The 19601-nt window shown below is 50.8% G+C and overlaps 7 protein-coding genes across 7 annotated transcripts; 4 read left to right on the top strand and 3 right to left on the bottom strand.

The window, feature by feature from the left end:
- Positions 1–265: 265 nt before the first annotated feature.
- Positions 266–1363, top strand: TRIVIDRAFT_76024 (uncharacterized protein; the record flags this gene model as incomplete). The annotated part of the gene is made up of 3 exons (XM_014096317.1): positions 266–355; positions 717–780; positions 848–1363. The coding sequence occupies 3 exons, from the start codon at positions 323–325 to the stop codon at positions 1198–1200; spliced, it is 450 nt and encodes a 149-aa protein (XP_013951792.1).
- Positions 1364–2281: 918 nt separating this feature from the next.
- On the top strand, positions 2282–3391 carry TRIVIDRAFT_127420 (uncharacterized protein; the record flags this gene model as incomplete). The annotated part of the gene is made up of 2 exons (XM_014096316.1): positions 2282–3104; positions 3192–3391. Coding segments are annotated over 2 exons (1023 nt in total), but the record flags the coding sequence as incomplete, so codon positions are not given.
- Positions 3392–4078: 687 nt separating this feature from the next.
- Positions 4079–6420, bottom strand: TRIVIDRAFT_43331 (uncharacterized protein; the record flags this gene model as incomplete). The annotated part of the gene is made up of 3 exons (XM_014096315.1): positions 4079–5525; positions 5597–6052; positions 6209–6420. The coding sequence occupies 3 exons, from the start codon at positions 6418–6420 to the stop codon at positions 4079–4081; spliced, it is 2115 nt and encodes a 704-aa protein (XP_013951790.1).
- A 948-nt stretch (positions 6421–7368) lies between these two features.
- On the bottom strand, positions 7369–10208 carry TRIVIDRAFT_43267 (uncharacterized protein; the record flags this gene model as incomplete). Its single annotated transcript, XM_014096314.1, has 4 exons — positions 7369–9173; positions 9396–9629; positions 9692–10019; positions 10095–10208. The coding sequence occupies 4 exons, from the start codon at positions 10206–10208 to the stop codon at positions 7369–7371; spliced, it is 2481 nt and encodes an 826-aa protein (XP_013951789.1).
- Positions 10209–11670: 1462 nt separating this feature from the next.
- On the bottom strand, positions 11671–13356 carry TRIVIDRAFT_43207 (uncharacterized protein; the record flags this gene model as incomplete). The annotated part of the gene is made up of 4 exons (XM_014096313.1): positions 11671–12018; positions 12081–12596; positions 12669–12929; positions 12991–13356. The coding sequence occupies 4 exons, from the start codon at positions 13354–13356 to the stop codon at positions 11671–11673; spliced, it is 1491 nt and encodes a 496-aa protein (XP_013951788.1).
- Positions 13357–15671: 2315 nt separating this feature from the next.
- On the top strand, positions 15672–17381 carry TRIVIDRAFT_42908 (uncharacterized protein; the record flags this gene model as incomplete). The annotated part of the gene is made up of 2 exons (XM_014096312.1): positions 15672–15880; positions 16070–17381. The coding sequence occupies 2 exons, from the start codon at positions 15672–15674 to the stop codon at positions 17379–17381; spliced, it is 1521 nt and encodes a 506-aa protein (XP_013951787.1).
- A 638-nt stretch (positions 17382–18019) lies between these two features.
- On the top strand, positions 18020–19196 carry TRIVIDRAFT_210407 (uncharacterized protein; the record flags this gene model as incomplete). The annotated part of the gene is made up of 4 exons (XM_014096311.1): positions 18020–18053; positions 18177–18237; positions 18316–18841; positions 18939–19196. The coding sequence occupies 4 exons, from the start codon at positions 18020–18022 to the stop codon at positions 19011–19013; spliced, it is 696 nt and encodes a 231-aa protein (XP_013951786.1).
- Positions 19197–19601: the final 405 nt, after the last annotated feature.

Genomic DNA, 19601 nt, shown 5'->3' with positions numbered 1-19601 from the left:
AATGCAGCCGTTGCGCAGTTCAATATGCGTCGAACCAGCATCCAAAGTTTCAACATTGAAGCATTTAGCCGATATTACCCCGTTGCTCCAAAATTGTGAGAAGCCTAGCCAGTTGATGCACGTGGGTATCTCCTTAGTCATCTTTTTTTTTTTTTTTTTGTTAGCTCAGCTCAGCTCGTTCGCACTAGGGTCACAGCCCTAGATTAAGCCAAAGTCCACTACACTCGTGCGTCGTTGAATCTAGACGAACTTTCTTTGACCTCACGCCCCGTCAACTGTCCACCAGCTTCACCACCCCAATCACCCATCTAACACTGTTAAAATGGCCGGCGGAATCACCGTTCGCGATGTCGATGTAGGTCCTCCTTGAAAGAAAATGAAATCATGAATCTCTAGGATTTCCCCCCTTCACGATCACCTCTCGACGATCTCGCAACTTGGCCCCGAAGAAAGAAGAAGAAAATATCCTCGAAACCTCCGACGCGACGATGTTGTGGTCTGGCTCCGATGAGCCGCAGCGGCTTTAGTCGATCTGAATTCAATGCATTGAGAAAGACCAGCTGTCTGAGCCTCCGGACCAGCTACATACATGGTTGTGTATGAGCGTGGAATATATGTGGAAAAAAAATTCTTTGAGGGATCTAGGAGCAGGCGCGAGGGAGTCGCAAGACTTCTGACGACGGAATATTTGCTAATGGGTCTCTTTCTGTAATCAGGCGCAAAAGTTCATCACTGCCTATGCTGCTTTCTTGAAGCGCCAGGGCAAGCTGCCCATCCCTGGTAAGTTTTCACTTGTCTAGCTCATTCACTCCAGGATGGGGCACAGATTTACTGACATTATCAAAAGGTTGGGTTGATACCGTCAAGACTGGTCCCGCCAAGGAGCTGCCTCCCCAGGACATTGACTGGTTCTACGTCCGTGCCGCCTCCGTCGCCCGCCATGTCTACCTCCGCAAGACCGTCGGTGTTGGCCGTCTCCGCAAGGTTCACGGCACTGCCAAGAACCGTGGCAACCGCCCCTCTCACCACGTCGACGCCTCTGGCTCCGTCGACCGCAAGGTCCTCCAGGCCCTCGAGAAGATTGGCGTCGTTGAGCAGGACGAGGACAAGGGTGGCCGCCGCATCACCCAGTCCGGCCAGCGTGATTTGGACCGAATTGCCCAGACCACCGCTGAGGCCGAGGAGGAGGATGAGGAGTAAATCAAAATAAAAAAAGTCTTTTTGTTTTCTCTTTCAACTGTCATGGATGGCGGCATTGGAATGGGCGTACGGTCTTAGTGTTTGAGATGTATGAACAAGATTCCCTCTGGTTTTGGGCTTTCGGTTACCAAACTGGACGTGCCACAGCCGTCTCTTGATGATCAATTTTGCGTTCCAGTTTCATGTGATGTTCCTGTGCTCAGCTGTCGACAGAAGGATAGCCATGCCGAGCAGTCGTAGTGATGTTTGCGTCTCCATATCGTCTAGTACATGTTGTATCTGATGGCCGTCCAGGAGTCCTGATTACATAAGCCAAACCACTTCAACCAACATCGAAACCCAAAACACCATACCTACTCTCTCCCATTCCAAAGTTCATGATACTCTTCCTTCATCACGTATTCGCACTCCTCATTATCATAACCATTCCCACATACACCAATTGCTTCAAGAATTCCTTCAAGAAAGCCCCTTACTTTGAGACGATGGCAATCCATTACCGCTACATTTCAAGCTCGCCTGGGATATTTCGACGACACGCTCGCTAATATGCTTTTTGTTGCACATAGAATCACAGTCGTTGCCCCGGCAAAGTAAAGGCTGCTGCTTGATAGCTATATTTATTGCCCAAGCGGCCAATTCATCATGCAGCTATTTCAGCAAGATCACTGCGTACGCTCCTTGTGCACGGATTTCAAACCCAACACAAGCTCCTCTTCTAGGCGGAGAGGCAGGATATGCGCTTGACCGCCTGCAGAGCCGTGTTACCGCAGGCCATTACTGCTTTCAGGTATTCGCAATCGATCTCAAGTCGCTCAGCAGATTTGATCGTCGCAACTATCGAGGAGCTATCATCATTCTTTACTCGTAAAAATACCTTGGGTGAGTGTGAAGCCATCATCACTGCGGAGTTCCAGCCCAGGAGCCAAGGAGTTTGGACTAATCTAATGGCAAATGCTTTATGATCTGCAGATTCCTCGAATGATAGACTGCACTCAACGTTAACCTTTACAACTCACGGCACTGCATGGCGGCTATAATGGAGGCAGTTGCCGAAGAGTCACCCCAACCAACCCAGTTACCCGAGTTTGACCCTTCTTTTCGAGATACGGCATCAACTTGCTATTTCCACCATATTATCGATGTCACTGCCGCTACGCTCCGCGTCGAAGTGCTTGGTCCAAATCTCACATACACCTTTCGACATGAACGCGCAAAGGAGCTGCGTTTATCCGCCTCCACCATCTCTAAACGTCTGGAGTCAAAAGTGGTGGGGTTCCTCGCCCTTCGGACTGGCAGGGACCAGAAACGAGTGGTCTTGGCCTGGGCACAGAGCGGACATGGAGTTGGCCTCAGAGGCGACTTGCTCGACCCCGAACCGAGTGTGCTTCCTAATGACGTGTGGACGAAGAGGGCGGTCAACATGGGCCGCGCTCTCTCTCTACAGATGAGCCGGCCCTACGACGGGATAGTCTTTCAGACCACTGGCGTGAAGATGGAGGGCGTATTTCAGGGCAGCCACGTGGAGGTCAAACTCGCAGTCCACGCCATTTGCATCTTGTTGAGTAGCTTTGGCATCACGCAAGACTTGGATCATGTCACGCCTGAGCATCTGAAAGCGCTACGGCAGGCGGCTTGGGCCGACGGCTCGAAGCCTGCATTCGAAATCTACTTTTCGCGCAAAAACTGCCATTTCTGCGGGAAATTCGTCAGGAGGCTGCAGAGTGCCACGGGAATCACTCTGAAACTCGTATGGAGAGACCGACTTGTTAAAAAGGTGTACGAAAATAGGCGGATGGGCGAGGGCCGTGCGAATCGTCCACAGCCGCAGGATGCGATCCAAATCGATACCGACACGGTTATGACGGATGATGTACATGTTATTGAGACTGTCGATCTCTCTGGTGATCACCCAGTTGTTCCTGAGATTGTTAATCTCACGGGCGACAACAACAACAACACCAACTCCGACCCGTCTCTCCCCGACCAAGAGCCAAACAGACGCGCTGAAGGGGACACTTATATCGAAGGCCTGGCATATTGTGTCGGCCAAATCGACGAGTGCCCTGCAAGCGCCCGAGATGCCATCCTGACGCTTGCCTCTCAACAGCAGCAACGCAGAGCTGCGAATCTGGAAAACATCAACAAGCCTCTCCCTGCTACGCCCCAAATTGCGCCTCCAGGATACGCTACGGGCATTTTTGCGGACACAGAAGAAGCAGAACCCCAGGAGGCCGTTGAAACGGCAATCGCGAATTCCTTGCTGACTCCACCATCCAGCGGCGGCAGACAACACGTCCGTGCCAACAGTAGCCGTCCAAGAGCTTCGCAAGGCCACACCTGGACTCGTAACCCCCGCCCGCAAGCACCGCGTGTACGCATCGAAGAAATAACTCCGAGTCGTCCTCCAAGCAGGGGCCGTGACCTGCGCAAGGATGGAGGAGCGTTGAGAATTTTTACGGCTGCTCCCCATAACACTAGGTCTACTATGTGGATTGAGCTTCCTTCTCGTCGGTGCTCCGACTCTCCTGATCCGTTTTGAGTGCATTTAAAGGGTGCACACTGGCTGGAAAGGGGGCACTCTGAATGTGATGTGAAAGTCACTGTTATGAGCTTTTTCATGTCTGTAGTACTAGAGGCATTCAAGCTTTCTACTTTTTTTTTCTTTATTAATATGCTTTTTATGATGCATATCTTACTCTGCCATCAGCATATATATACATAACTCAGTCACACACTCATCAATTAGCTTGTTTTCTTCATCAATCCTGCTCTATTTCCCAATGTGCGTATACAAGACAAAACAACTCCATCACAAAAACAATTAAAAAAAAAATCATCCTCAAATGCACCAAAACACCAAAATCCTCAATGTTAATCATTCCCCTGCCCTCTGCCGTATCACATCTCTAAATGCATCCCCCAAAGCCGTCACCACAACACTCACATCCGGGGCCTTCAACTCCTCATCTCCCAACCCCTTGCCTCCTTTCAATTTCCGTCCTCCGAGACCAAGCTTGCCCATGGTGGTGACGTATTTGACGTCCTCGCCGTGACGAAGAGGGCCTTGTTTCGAAGATGGCGTGATGATTGTCGAGTCGAGGAGTGACTGCCACTGCGAGAGATAGATTCCCGGACCAGATGCCGTAGTCCGAGAGGTAGATCCAGATCCAGACCCAGATCCAGATCCAGAAGCATCAATGACGGCCTGTAACCGCCTCTGCGAGAGCTCAGTGATAGCCGCAAGATACCGCGCATGCGCATCAACAGCCCTCAACACCTCCTCCCGCACCGCCCCATCAAGACCCCCAACCATCTCATCAAGCTGCTCCTCCATCCTCCTCTTCGCCCCCAGCCCCTTATCACCGCCCTCAGCATCCGGCTTTCGAAACCTCACGGCGATATCCTGCCCCCACGCGGGAAAGTCCTTCCACACCTCGGGACAATTCTTGGCAAAGTCGTGCACCCATTTGTACAACAGACCTCTATGGTTCCGCAACAGCACCACGTAATCCTCGACGCTCGCCCCATCCTCTTCGTCCTCTTCTTCCTTGGAGCTGCCTTCGCCGCTGTCGTCCTTTTTCTTACTCCTCTTCACTTTCTTGGGTCTGCTAACGCGGATAAGTTCCGACACGAAGCTTTGTATCGCCTCGAGATAATACCGAATGTCGATTTGTGAGTGCACGCTCCGAATCATGGGATCGTACGCACCGACGACGTCCTTGATGGCTTGGGTAAACAAATCCGGCGGCTGCCGACACAATACCGACGTGATGGCGTCGCGATCATGAACGGAGAGCAGCCCAGAGTAATACTCCAGGCACTGCGTGTGCTGAGCTTCCGTAAGAGACGACGCCAGCTGCGGATCTGAGGCATTAAGAATAGCCACGATAATCGACTCTGAATCCCGCGTGCTGGCCTCTCGAATAGCAAGATGCTCGCTCCGAGGTAACCCAACATGTAACCGAATCGCCTCTAGCATCTCATCCGTCGGCGCCGCATCTCCCTTACCCTTTTCGACCTTATCAACGCTCTTCTTGAACTCGGAAGCATCCCACGATAAGGCCAACGAAATGATTCTCTGCAGGAGATTCATCCCGTCGTCTGCGTTGGCCGTCAAGCCGACCCAGTTGGTCAAGCTGGTGACGCTCAACTTTGCCAGCATGAGGCGCATCATGCCGCTAATCATAGTAGCTGCGTTTCCGATGCGCAGCGTCTGCTTGATCATCTTGTAGGGCACCAAGCTGTTGAGATTCTCAATCAGTTTGAGCAAGTCCTGGCCTTCTGGAGAGACGGTAAAGGTGTGATGAGCAAAGGTGGCGACGCTGTATCATCGTCAGTTGGCCAATACTTGCAGGAGTCGATTTCTCGCGGAAAAGGATAAACAAGAACTCACTTGATAATGGCATAGTTCAGCGCAGCCTTGACAGCCGGCGAAAGGCTCTCCACATCCTCCGTCGCCGTGACATGCTCCGACACCTGCTCCATCAAATTACCATACGCCCAATCCTCCAACACGTGTCCAAATGCCCTCAGCAGATCCTCCGCCTTGGTTTCGTCGTACTCCCTGCCCGCCGCATCCTCGCCCGCCCTGTCGACGCCGCCCAGGATCCCCCTCGCCACCATCTCCAGCACGCTGCTCGCCCCCGTCGCCAACGTCTTCCTCGTGCCCATGGCGCCCTTGTCGTAGCTCTCCGACAGCTCGGCCTCTGCAAAGCGCGCCAGCAGGCCCTGCATCCTCACGTTCCAGAACTCGGCAGGCAGGTCTCGCACGCCCGGCAGCGGCAGCACCAGCTTCGTCAGCATGAACTGCAACAGCGGCGATGTGGATTCTGTCACAGCCTCGTCGTCGCTGTCAGCCTCGCCCTTGGCCTCATCACCACCATCGCCATCTCCCTCACTCTTCCCATCATCCGTCTTCTCCTCCGCACCCCGCCCCCTCCCCCGCCAAAACGACACCGGCGTCCTCGATCTCGGTGTCCCCGCCTTGGGCGTTCCCACCGCCGACGCCGTCAGCTTCGGCATCGTCCTCGTAAACGGAAACCCGTAGCCCGTCACCGCATCCGGGGCCTTGAAGCCTTCAATCTCGGCATACGTCTCACGGTGCGTGAGGATGTCGAATAGCGCCCGCGTCTGCTCCCCCGTCAGCGCCCTCGTCGTCGGTGAATGCGCAGGCTCAGACGCAGATGCAAGCGCCTCTGCCGCCTTTGCCGCCTCCATGGCTGCAGGGAACGATTGAGCTGGATATGCCTATCTGGCTTATTAGAGATGGGCCCCCAGGCAGAGATATTTTATCGCATCCTTCCGCAGAGTGGCCTTGTATGGAGAGAGAGAATCAATAGGCCCCTAAAAATGTGAAAAGATGAGTCCGCGATGTTCATACGGAGCTATCTATAGCATACCTGCACTCATGTAATGCATTTGGGTGGCGGTCAGTCATGGCACATGGATGGAACAGGTGAGTAAGCATAAGAACAGCAGCAAGTTACGTTGGCGTATCCGATCTTCGATTCCCTGTTTCGATCGGCTAGTGCAGAATCCCGTCCAGCCTTTTCAGGCAGTACTTTGCTACTAACAACGCCCTATCGACCGATACGAACATCGAGCAGCTTGGCCTTGTTAAGGATCCAGGTCACAAGCTAAAACAAAGCAACAAGCAAAACAGGGGACTAACAAAACCTCATGGATACGTCGTGAACCCATAGCCGTAAACTCAATTGGGTACTAGCCGTAAGCCACCGAGATCATCCTACATGTTTAAGTTTCTGTCAATCCCACCCCCAACTTCAGGTAGAGACGTCATTCACGATGCCCCAAGATGGGCCCAACGCATGGTGACAACAAATATATTCATCAATTCAATTGCTACACAACTATCATTACTGTGGTATCAGGTAGGCAAGTGCCAGGAAAGGAGCGGGGTGGATAGCAAAGAAAAAGGGCTGTCGAATCGTGACTCAATAGGGCATTAAGTATGAAACCAAAAAACCAAGAAAAAGAAGAGGAAAAGGACGGGGAAGAGAAAGGAGAGATGGGAATAACGAAGATGAATAAAATAAAACACTGCTACGCCTGTCCCAATGGGTATAGAACTTGCACGTCTCCATCCCCAAGTGACTGCTCACTACTCTTCTTCCACGCTCTGGAAATGAGCCCTTCACTGCATCCCTAGTAAGCAGTGAGAACTTGTCCACCAAGGGAGTTGCCGCTTGTGCCTTCTCCGGCCGTGAAACCACCTCCTGCATTGCCTGAGCCATCAATGTTTCCGTTTGCGCGCCCGCCAGCTACGGCATGGGCCTTTCTCTCGATACGAGGCACAGGAGGGATATCCGTACTCCGTTGGGCGTCACCAATGGAAAAGACGGGGCTCTCCCACCTGTCGCCCTTGCCAGCAAGGTCCTTGTATTCCGTGGCCTTGGAGCTAATGCCTCCGGGCAGGGTAACGTTGGGGAAGATGCTCTCCTGTTTGGTCATGGCGACGTTGACCTTCTTGTCCTGCGTAAAGGCCTTTGCCTTCTCCTTGCCCTGAAGGATTCTCTTATGCATAGCATTGTAGTAGCGACTATAAATGTTGGGTGCGTTCTCAGGGTCATTCTTGGCTTCTTCAAGAGCGCGATCCGCCTCCTCCTTGACCTGGAACAGAAACTGGTCGGCCTTGTCGCACTCGTCCTTGATGGCTTTCTCAATGGCTTTCTGTAGCGCCGGACGGACGGCCCTGAGAGCAATGGGCTTGAAGAGTGTGAATAAGAACTTGTGCCTCGACTTCTTAATCTTCAGCTTCAGGCCCTTAACGTTGACGTCCACCTTTTCCACCTTGAAGACGTGTTGAGCGTCCTTCTTTTCTGGAGTAGACACCTTCAATCTGAAGGAGAAGCCGTCACCGGGGAGCAATAGATCGAGCACTCCGGTGTCGGTGAGGGAGGGGAACCCAGATTTCTTCTTGATATGATAGCTGACGTCTCGGAGATCCATCTGAATACCAGTAACTTTTATGTCCACAGTATTCTTATGCTTGTTGGCAATCTTCTTGCGCCCCCATCGGAAATAATTGTCGCTGGCGATTTCAAGAACGTTTGGCATGAAATTATCGCTCTCGAGGACCAAATTCTCAATGACTGCATCGAATTTAGGATCCGAGTATTCGATACGTGGAATCGGTACATATGCAATATTCTCAAAAATGGCAGGGATAATGATTTCGGTTAGATCTTTGACGAGGTGAGGCTTGAATGTCGGCTTTCCATTTTCATCATTTCCCAGGTCCTTGAATAGCTTCTGGACTGCATGGCCAAACGCCTTGTTTTGGGGATCGTGGTCAAATTGATCCGTAATGAACCTGACCTCGTCGATAACGCGGTCGGTATGGCCACGATATTTCTCACGCAGCAAAAATCGGCCCTTGTCATAGAGCCGGTTCCACTCCTCCGTGGAAGCGTCTTCGAGGACATAGCCCTGCTCCAACAGGCATTTGCGGATGTAGGTGTCAACTTGCTTGAACCAGTCTCTGAGTTCCTGGTCTTTATCGGCATCCCTGTAGATCTGGCCGATGGACTGCCAAAGATCCTCGGTCGAGGTACCGTTGGCGAAGCGCTCAATCAGAGTGCGCAAATCTTCCTCGGCTGCGGAAAGCCCAGTTCGGACATCCTTGGCAGAGTCAGCAGAACCTTTTCCATAGTTGCGCCCATGTCGGCCGTATTCCTCAGCCAGCCGAAGAAGGGTCTGCACAGCTTGGGAGTAGTCAGGGTGTTGCTGGCATTCAAGGACAATCTTTTTGAGACGGAAGATGACCTGATCCCTGCGCTCTTGGGGCATCTTCTTTTTCAGGTACTCTCTGGCCTTGCGGCGGTACTCTTCATTCCGCTTCTTAGCCTTCTCTTGCGTCTCGTCGTCCAAATTCCGATCCATCTTCTGGTTCACGACTGCCTGAGCCGCGTCGATACCAGAGGTTGCATTGGTACGAGAGGTGCTTGTAACTGTACCTTGGGGAGCCGTAGCTTGAGGCACTGCCCCAGTTGGGGGGGCGACTTCATATTCTGGAGCGACTCTAATCTGAGGAATGTCTCCCTGTTGGAGTGCTACTCCCTGTTGAGGTGTCACTCCCTGTTGGAGTGCTACTCCCTGTTGAGGTGTCACTCCCTGTTGAGGTGTCACTCCCTGTTGAGGTGCTACTCCATCTTGAGGCACTGTTCCACTACCAACAGCAGCAGCTGCGGCAACGTCTTTGGCATCCTGTTTGACATCGCCCTTGTAGATGGCTCGAGCTTGATTTCTAAGATTCTCCTTGGAAAGATCAGGCTTCTCGTGCCATGTATTGTCTGGTGCGGCCTGGTCCATTTGGCGGAGTTGTTCATCCGAAGGGCGAACCCAATTGGCAGCGTTAGTAGCGCCATCTCCAACCATATCACGGACCAGAATACTAGCATCCTTGACTATAACAGAAGAGTTAGCTGCAGATAAATGGGACATTGAGACCAGCCTGGGCTCCACTCACGAAGTTTCCGGAACTGCCCATTGGTGATGAGCAAGGTGCCCAGAGTCCTCAGTCCTTCGAGAGCGTCATCTTTGTCTCGTGATGCGGTATCTTTGGTCAAGGGAGCATCCGGAGACTGGATGCTCTGAGTGTCGTAATGCGTAGTCTGCCAGATGAAGTCCTGAATGAGGTTGCCGTGGTTTTTGGACAGCAGGAGCTGTTTCGCGAGCTTCACAACTTCTCTGGCATCCTCAGCCAGTAGTTTTCCCTCATCAGATAGTTTATCAGAGGGGTGAGCGATTGGTCTAGATTGCAGGAAGCTGTTCAATGCCACGTCGATTTGATCATTCTAGAATCCTGGGTCAGCACATGGCCGAATTATAGCACGCCCGGCTCTCGTCACGAAAGGCAGAATACAACATACCGATGGGAGTTTCCCATTCTTGAACGCATGAAAGATGCCGTATATCTGAAGCTTGCGGTTGATGTCATCCTCCTTCTGCTTGATGTCGGTGGGTCTGTTGACACGCGCAGCCATGGTGAAAAAGGATTTGCTATTCTTAGGATTGTAATACTGTTTGCTGTTTTAAAGCGAAAAATCGAGAAGAGGAGAGGAGAGGAACGAAAAACCAAAGGGCGCCCTAGCTGCGTTGCGTAACAGGGCCTCTTTGCAAGGAGAAGCGAAAACGGGCAGAAAAAAAAAAGGATGTTCGATTTGGTAGGTATTTTTGTTTGTAGACGTGAAGAGCAATAGCTCTCGGGGTATCACAAGAATTAAGGGCAATAATTGATGGCAGCCCTGCCAAATTGATGGAATTGCACGTTATCAAATTGATGAATTGAAGGGCGGAAGGGAAAGAGAATGAAGGGTAAGAGCTGGCTGCGACACCAGAGAGTTTATACTCAGTAGCAGCTGCCACGAAATAAAACGAGCTCCTCGCTACTTCCATCGCTGATCGACTGCAACTACCTGCTACCCAGTTGGAGCAGCTGCCACGGCAGTCCAGACCGGGCACCTGTTGCCAGTTTGATGCCCATCTCAGTGAGTGACGTTGACCGCGGGTAACAAGTACGTCATAGACGCTTTTTCAATTCGTCGTGCCATTGAAGCTAGACGACGAATGAGAAAAGGCGGAGAAAGGGGTGTAGGTGTAAGCTTTGCAAGCTTGTTTGAGCCACGGTGAATGATTTTCTCGATTTTCTCCTTGATTGGTACTGTTTCTGGCCTGGTGCTGTTTCGGAGAGAGGCGTCTGCGGATTGAAATCAGGCTGGACTTCGGGACAGGGGCGTGTACAGAAGTATGGCGGCACGATTCAAACTCAAATATGGAAATTAGCAGGACATTTACATGTCACTCAACGAAATGAGCCCTTATCTATAAGCATTATTATTTTTATTATATCTCATCCCATGAATTGCATCAGCAAAGAGTTCCATTGTCCTCACCCATTCTCACCTCAATAAATAGCATGTGAAGCTCATCAGCCGGCCACTCCCGGCACTTGGGCTGGAGACACCCCGCATACATGCATGTACATACCTACGGGTACTTCGACAGCGCTTGACCCGCTGTGGCGATGCCTGGGGAGGCGCCCTGAAATTGGCGTGTAAGCGTCATCGAAGCCAGCGCTGGAGATCTTGCTCTCCCTCCATCTTGAGTATTAGTACACTAACGAGATGCACATCAATGACAGAATGATGCAATCGTTAAAGAGAGTGTTTTGTGACACTACAGGGTCAATCTATCACTGATTACACGTGAAAGCACTTCACGATATGTCCCAACCACTGCAGATTGCCATCTCTCGAATGAGATCGTCATTCAAGCCCGGTCTCCTCCTGATGGTACCACAAACAATGCCGAACGTACCAAATTACAGAGGCTTGAATTTCATTTATTATCATTGATATTTAGATTAAGAGTGGAGTACTCTGATAGGTACTAGTTTTCCGAAAGGAACATAGAAACAAATCCAAAGTACTACTAGCCATCAACATTTCAGTTTGATGGCCCAATGCCTCTCACATTGAGATAGCACTCATGTCGTTCATCATTCACATCCCACCCAATGCAGTTCCAGCACGACATCAAGTTATCTGGGTCGAGCTGCTTCTTGATAGCCAGCAAGCGGGCGTAGTTCTTTTCGCCCCAGAAAGATCCGATGGCATCAGGCTCATAAACGTCAGCCTCGTTCTGATACGCTCCGGCGCCAGGCGTAATGGCACGCATGGGGTCCATTGCCTCGCTGATTTCCTGAAACATGGTCGCGAGAGCTTCAGGGCTTGTGGCGACCGGGTCTGCTGGATCCCAATTGGTTCCGTAGGTCAGATGCCACATGGAATCTCTCTGTGCAATGTGTCAGCTTAAGTTGAGTCTTCCAGCCATTCAACTTCATAGACTAAACTCACCCATGCTGGCGATACCGAAGCCTCGCCTGGGCCACCAGGCTGATCTGACTCGGCCAATGTATAGTTGGTTGGAGATGCAATGACAGCCCCCCAGCCAAACTTGTTAGCCATGAGGGCGTCAACAATCGCCTTCTGGCCATCCGCGGTCTGGAAGTTCTTCTTAGGCACCAATCTAGATGATCGAGTCAAGGAAACTCCAGCTTCAGGCAAAAGAAGAGCGAGTAATGCGGGGTCGTTCTGTGCGGCATACTGATTCGGCTGCGTCTTGAACTCCAGGAGCATCGACTCGCTGCCTGGCAGAGATTGAAGATAGTCGGTCAGCGGCTTCAAAGTAGCCTTGGTTTCGTTGAGGTTGAGGTTGGCATTATAGCCGAGGAATATAATATTACTGCCAGGTTCTATGCCTGTCACTCCGTAGAGACCTCCAAAGCCCTCATCGGACCATCTCTCAGCATTTGCAACCAGAATCTCGTTGGCTGCGCGAACGTCCTGTACCGGCATTTGCAAGAACACAAACTAGAGCAAGAGCTCGCTGTCAGCTATGATAACATATGGGCAGCTTGGGAAATGCCAATATGTCGGACTCACCGAGAATTCCTGGTCCTTGTGAAGCAGGGTGGTGGTTTCTGTCACCACTCCAAAAGTACCTCCGCCACCGCCACGAAGAGCAAAGAAGATGTCTTGGTTCTGGCATCGATTTGCCGTTACATAAGTTCCGTTGGGCAGTACGACTTTCATCTGCTGGGCGTTATCCACGCCGAGGCCAAAGGATGGCGCAAAGATGCCGTGGCCACCGCCAGCAACCCATCCTCCCGAAGGTCCGACAGTAGAACACGAACCGGCTACGCTCTAGAAACGCAGAATCAGTCAGAAGTGGTTTCCTGAGGCGTCGAGATGGCCCGGTACTTACCATATAGCCTGTCCCCTGGAGGCTGCTGTACAGATGAGTACCGATTTGGCCGGCGTGGTACGTTACAACAGGTCCGACAGGGCCAGGGCACCCATCGGGAGTGAAGTTTTCTGTAATCACTGGGTCAGGAGCGAAGTTGTGCGTCCAGATGGCAAACGTATTGACGCCGGCGCTTCCGCCCCTGTAATCATGGCCAGTATTCTTTACGGTGATGGGAAGCTTGTGCTGCTGAGCAAACCGGAGACTCTTCTGGATGTCTTCAACCGATTGGGCATCCACATAATAGTCAGGCACAGTGCCTTGAAAGCAGGTATCATTGCGAACCCCTTCAGTGGCAGTCAGGGTGCATTTCTGGCCGCGTTTCATGCAAGTGCTAAAGGTCGGGTTATGGTAACCTCCAAATCTCGAGATGATGTCCAACGACGTCGACAAGCCAGATTCAACTGCTTGACACTGCGCCACGTTTGGCGCATTTGCATCAAGCCCCCATGCACTTTCATAACTGGTAAAGCACGGTAAGCCCGCAGGTGTGGCAAGGTGCAACCGACCGGAGACACTATCATTGAGTGACTTCCATGCCGAATCTGAGACGGCAAAGATGTTTGAGGTAGACGCTGCCGTTGCACTGGCCGCAAACGCAAGGAGCGGCAACGCTTTCTGAATAGTGTTGGTCCTCTTACCCATCTTCTCCAGTTAGTTCTGATGGTAGATGGTTGTGAGGAACATTAGACATTAGCGCTCCAGCTTCATATATACATGTCCATATATGTAGCGGCAAGGGTATGCCCTTTCTTGTGGAACGTCAGCTGCAGCTCCACCATTCGATGCGCGTCTTGATACATTATGAGACATGCATAATCTAGATGTACTAGTCGAAGAAGTTGACAATGTATAGCTACTGCGTAAAGAGTACATGTAGTTGATTACAAGGTTACCACTTACTACCTATGTATGAAGACGGGACACTAATACGGATACGACTGGAATAGTCATCTGGCGGATTTAGCGCATATTTGCCTGAATTCTTTCTACAAAGTCAATGCATCATCGTTCGGATTCTTGATAATCTGATTTGAAGATTGTATGTTACATTGCTTGTAATCTGCCGGTTTTGGATGCCGGTGCTCGTTGTTGCATTGCTCCTTAAACGCCGAGCCCAGTTGATTGTGGATAGATACGTCCAGTAGTCTGACACGATGCGTGCTTACAACTCTATCAAATAGTATTAGTGCTTCATCAAATAGTATTAGTAATGGATATTAATGCTGCGACAGGACATTTTCAGGCAATGATTCCGATTGTGTTTTGAGTTAGCGTTATTCAAAAGTCCCCTGGTAAGAAGCAATGATTTCATATTGATCTGTGTCAGCCCAGTCGCATTCGGTCCAGAAGCGAGTTGTCATACGAAGAATCCGAAGCAAGTGGGCGTGATCACGAATACTTAAGAGCTTGACTTCAGCGGGAGATGTTCTGAACGAGACCCTGGCACAACTAATCAGTTCATAAATCATTTCATATCAAAATGGGATATGTCCGGCATGTCCAGAGCGAGGTATCCTGACAAGTGCGAAAGTGCTCCGTACGCATTTACGGCTATTGAGCCCCAGTAATAGCCTATCGGAACTTGGTGTGAGGGCATGTCCAAGACTTTCCCAGTTCCAGGCTCGCCATGTGCAAAACAGAGATCGTTTCATTTTTGGGTCTCAGACAAGATGGTGGTAATCAATGGCCACAGCATCGATGGTAAAAACAGCCGTTACGATAAGCTCGATTGCTACACAAGTACCGAGATTAAATCCTCCTAACTGGGGCACGGATCGTCCCGAAGCTTATCTCGATCGGTTGAGCATACAGAAAAGCTATTGGCTGTGCTTTGCATTCTTGACAATCAAGTTCAGATTGTGATGGAACGCCCGATGCCCTAATTGGCTGGGCGATAAGGTAGAGTAGGTGGATGGCCTGTTCCTTTGAAGCTACCCGAGTGTGGTCGCGGCTGTATTAATAGTATATTGCCCGGATAATATTGGACAAATGAAAAAAGACCGTGCCAGGAATAATTGCGCAGCTTGGGAGGAAGGACAGATGTAAAGTAAGTGTTGTACCATATACGGTGGAATTAGAATTTGTCAAGTACCTTGGCAGGTAAAAGCTTTGTTATATCTAGCAGTAGTGAGGTTTGCTCAATTACCAATGGTTATTTAGTACCGTACGGCATGTTCCGTCACAATGCTGTATTGAGTCGTTTATTCTGCCCGCCACTTCCATTTCAACGCTGCAACTGGGCCACAAAAAGACGGACAAACTCTGTTTAGTGTGAGCCGTACCGGTACAAGCAACTGCTGTCCCACGTGACGCGCAGCCAATCCAGCTGCTGCAAAAAGCTTAAATCCCATGCAGGGAACCTTTACCACCAATCAGACACGGATCACTTGACTGCTTCTCAGACCCGGCCAGCAGCCGAGGTACCAGTACGCAGCTCCGGAAAGGCACGAAGTAGCGAGGTACTAGCCCAGGACCAATTAACGACCACTCGCATCGTGGCTCAACTCTGCACCAGAACCTTCTCTTCCGATTCCATCAGGGCCCATCATGGCCATGCGGCTGGCCATGTCTTCTCTACACCAGAGCAGCTATCCGTGGGCAGTATAGCATTGACCGCGCCAGTTGGCCAGCATCCCGCCATGTATCCCGCCAGGCCCCGTCTGCCGGCGCTGGCCCCTCGCCTGCCAGGCAATTCGCCTCCGGTCGTCGAGAGGCCGAGCGTCAAAGAGCATACGGAAAAGGAGTGGGCCGCGCGGAAGGACCTCATTGAGGCGCTCTACATAGGCGACAATCGCAAGTTGAACGAGATTATGGCTATTATGGAGACCAAATACGGCTTCGCCGCTACGTAAGTCACGGTCCTGCTGCTTGTTGTTTGTTATGCCTACCTACCTACCTATTCGCAACCTCGTTGCACATGCCTAGGTACCTACCTACTACCCAAGGTACATGCGAGTACTGCTCGTATACGAGTATAGGCAAAATCCCACAGCGAGGCGAGGGGTGACTAACCCAGTGTGCTAACCCAATGCAAAAGCGAGCAAATGTATAAGAAGAGATTCAAGAAGTGGAACATAAGAAAACGAGCATATCGCAAATCGGCTGTTGAGACCAAAGTCCCTACTCCAGCCCCCACTCCCACTTCCACTTCCACTCCCGCCTCCACATCTTCTTCTTCAACCGACTCAAAGCAAGAGGATGACGACGATGTCGAGGAAGTACCAAGGACGCCAGAAGCCCCTTCAGTTACAGGCCTTGACCTGGTGCCAAACCCCCAATTCAAGCCCCTCGCGGATCTAGAGTTCATCTTGAACGGTGTCATGTCTTGGAGCTCGGAAAAACTAGAGTCTTATCGCATAGCGTCCGATCCCATGTCCCGATACCTTGCCACTCCCAACAAGCCTATTCAAGACAGCCGCACCATGTACCGGACGTTCGAGTTGGTATTCGACTTGTGGTCCTATGGCAAAGGCGACCTGGCGGGCATGGCTGCCAGGAAGGGTTTCTACGTGATGGAAACAGTCTTGACCGAGGATCACCCCGATCTTCTTTGGCACATGCTTGACACAATATTTGACATGATCGACCGAGGCCATTTACAGCTCCTCAGCATGTTTATACGGCATGCGCTCGTCCTGGCACGGAGCCGCTTTCCTGAAACTCACCCCCTCATCCGTATCCTTCAACAGCTCTTATCATGCGACTATCAAACCGAGCACGGCCGCCAATTCATCTGCTATCTATTACGGCAAGCATGGCTACGGAATGTCGATCTTCTCTCGGAGCACATTAAAAAATCAGCGCCCCAGGAGTTCTGGCTATATGAGCAGTTGATCTGGGATGCCCGGACGAGACTACGTCGGAACAATGGGCTTGCCAATAGACGAGAAATCATGTATGAAGGCCTCGAGAATCTGGTCCACCATGAAGAACCCCCAGAGAATGACGGCAACTTGGAGAAACTAAGAGTTGACGCCCTCATGCTGGAGTTTACACAAATGGACCTAGATGACAAGGAGAAGGCTGAGAAGATGGCGTTGGACTTGCTGGATACTACCCAATTCTGGTCAGGAGCGCTTTCAAATGCCAGATTCCACGCATATGCCCGCAAGATGCTGGCTAGAATATGTGAGAGCAAACAGGACTGGGACCGAGTTGAAGAGAATCTAAAGTACGCCATCCACATGCGAGAGGCAGCCCATGGTACGACCTCCAATTTACGGGTCATCCGAGACATGTGGGTGCTCGCCGCCTACTATCAAAAGGTTGGCAAGATAGAAGACGCTCTGCAAGTCGCCCAAGATGCCATCACCAGAGCGCAGCAGTATTTGCACGATATTCCAGGCTGAATTTTTACATGATGAGATTACGGATCGCAAGGTCAGTTGGCGTTTAAAGAGAGTGGAATAATAACATTGGCAGATTAGGAAGTATATTTTGGGAGGCTGGTATTTTGCTTTGCTTCTTTTAGTTTATAGAGTTTTATTTGATGGATAGGTAGCTATTGGGTTAGAGGCGAAGTTGAAACTCGACTGAGCGTCGACAACAGCATACAAGTAATACTATTTTTAAAATGGCCACAACTACGGAGTACTGCTATGCATGTAATACAGCATAGTGTTAACTGCACTCCATATTGTGTATATACTAGGTACTAAGCTCTATTCTGCTTTATTCCTGTACTTTAATAACAGCTGGCCTCGCATAATACATCTGGCTAAGCTAAGGCAGAACCTGCAATCATGCGAACCAACCTGTTTGTGGAGTCGGGCTGCAGATGCGCAAACGTGGCACCAGCCACATCGTCGTCTCGCCACATGACGTTGACGTGGTACTGGATAAACCGTGCTGGGCTTGCATGCTTGCAGCGCCGAACCTGCATCAGGCACCTATCAATTCACTAGCTGTTTTATTAGAATCTATTAAATAACAGGGATCGGGCTGTGGCCATTTTTCCTTTCTTCAAGCCTCCTAAGACATTAACACAATGACGAGAAACACGAACACGCCGCCTGATTATTGTGAGTCCATGCTGCAATGCACAAGCTCTCCTCGCCATTGATCCAAGACAAGAACCAAAACATGCCCTCCATTAGAGACATTTTGTGCCGAGGCACTTGCTCATACATGTATACGCCACACAGATGCAATCCTCGAGGTTTCAGAGAAGGCCTCTGCTGCGCAAATCCGAGATGCGTACAAGCGGTATGTCACCCCTCTATGTCGCCCCTCTGTGTCAATGCCATGTCTGCGTGGCGGTGACTGACTGACCATCTCCTCTAGGGCTGCTCTGAAGACACACCCCGACCGGGTCGCCAACGATTCACCCGATCGTGAGCAGAGGACCCGACGCTTCCAGCTTGTCAACGACGCATACTATACCCTCTCGGACCCTACCAGACGACGAGAATACGACCTCCAGCGAGGATACTACCACGTGCCACCGGCATCCGATCCCTTTTCAGACGCCGACGACACTGCAGGAACTGGCCAGAGCTACTCATGGGCATGGGAGCACTTTGAGAATAAGAGCGGCGGCACGACCCCTAGCGGCCGCCAAGAGACTGAAGATGCACAGTTTAGTGACGCCTTTGAGGAGATGATGCGAGACGAGGGGTTCTCACAGGATGGGACTCCGAATCCGCAAGGAGGCACCTCGACCATGTGGGGTATGGTCGGTGCGGTCAGTGGCGGCGCTCTGGGATTCATTGTTGGCAATGTTCCTGGACTGCTCGCCGGAGCCGTGGCCGGTAACCGACTTGGAGCGATCAGAGACACAAAGGGGAAGAGCGTTTACGAAGTCTTCCAGGTAAGGCACAGGCTGCGTACCACACTACTACGCATCTCAGATCACTCTGAGACTGACTTAGTTATTCAGATATCTCTGAGCGCTAATGTATACATAGGAACTTCCTCAAGACGATAGGGCAAGATTGTTGAGCCAGCTGGCTGCAAAGGTGTTCAGCCACGTTGCTAGCTAGCCCTCCGTGATGACGAGGAAGACACAATGAATTGGCGCTTGGGAAAAGGATGGGAATCTTGGTGGATGAGTCTTGGGCGGATTCCTTTTTCTTGAATGTAGCTTTCTTTCTTTTTTATTCTTTTACGACCTCCTTCTTGACGATGGATATGCTATGAGACAATGGAAACGACATTTACCTTTCAATCGCTAGTATATATACTACAAGGCAGAAGATATGCGAAATTGCAAAACATGAAAAAGACAAACAATACCACGGTTAAATAGTCGACGTTGACTTGGCAGTGAAGATGGCTGCCGAGCAACCAATGGCTGCTTCGTCTTCTTATTTCAGTCCTTAATACCCAGAGGCATTTATAGCATTAGCAAGACGCTCATGGACAATATGCTGCTATATCAATTCCGAGGTTGGACTGATTTAGCAGCCGCAGAAGAGGAGGTGTAAGCGCTATTGAAGGTTACTCTATAAATACCTACCAATAGCCGACTACTAAGGGTATTTCAGAGTACTTTTTAGTATCTCTTGCTAGTGATAGCTCAATGAAGCCAATTGAGGTATGGAGCTCACTAGCGGCGATGCGATGAGAAC

The sequence above is a fragment of the Trichoderma virens genome (genome assembly GCF_000170995.1).
Source record: "Trichoderma virens Gv29-8 chromosome Unknown TRIVIscaffold_88, whole genome shotgun sequence".
NCBI classification, from domain to species: domain Eukaryota; kingdom Fungi; phylum Ascomycota; class Sordariomycetes; order Hypocreales; family Hypocreaceae; genus Trichoderma; species Trichoderma virens.
Note: the sequence above shows the minus strand (reverse complement) of the source record. Positions and strands in the feature narration are given on the sequence as shown.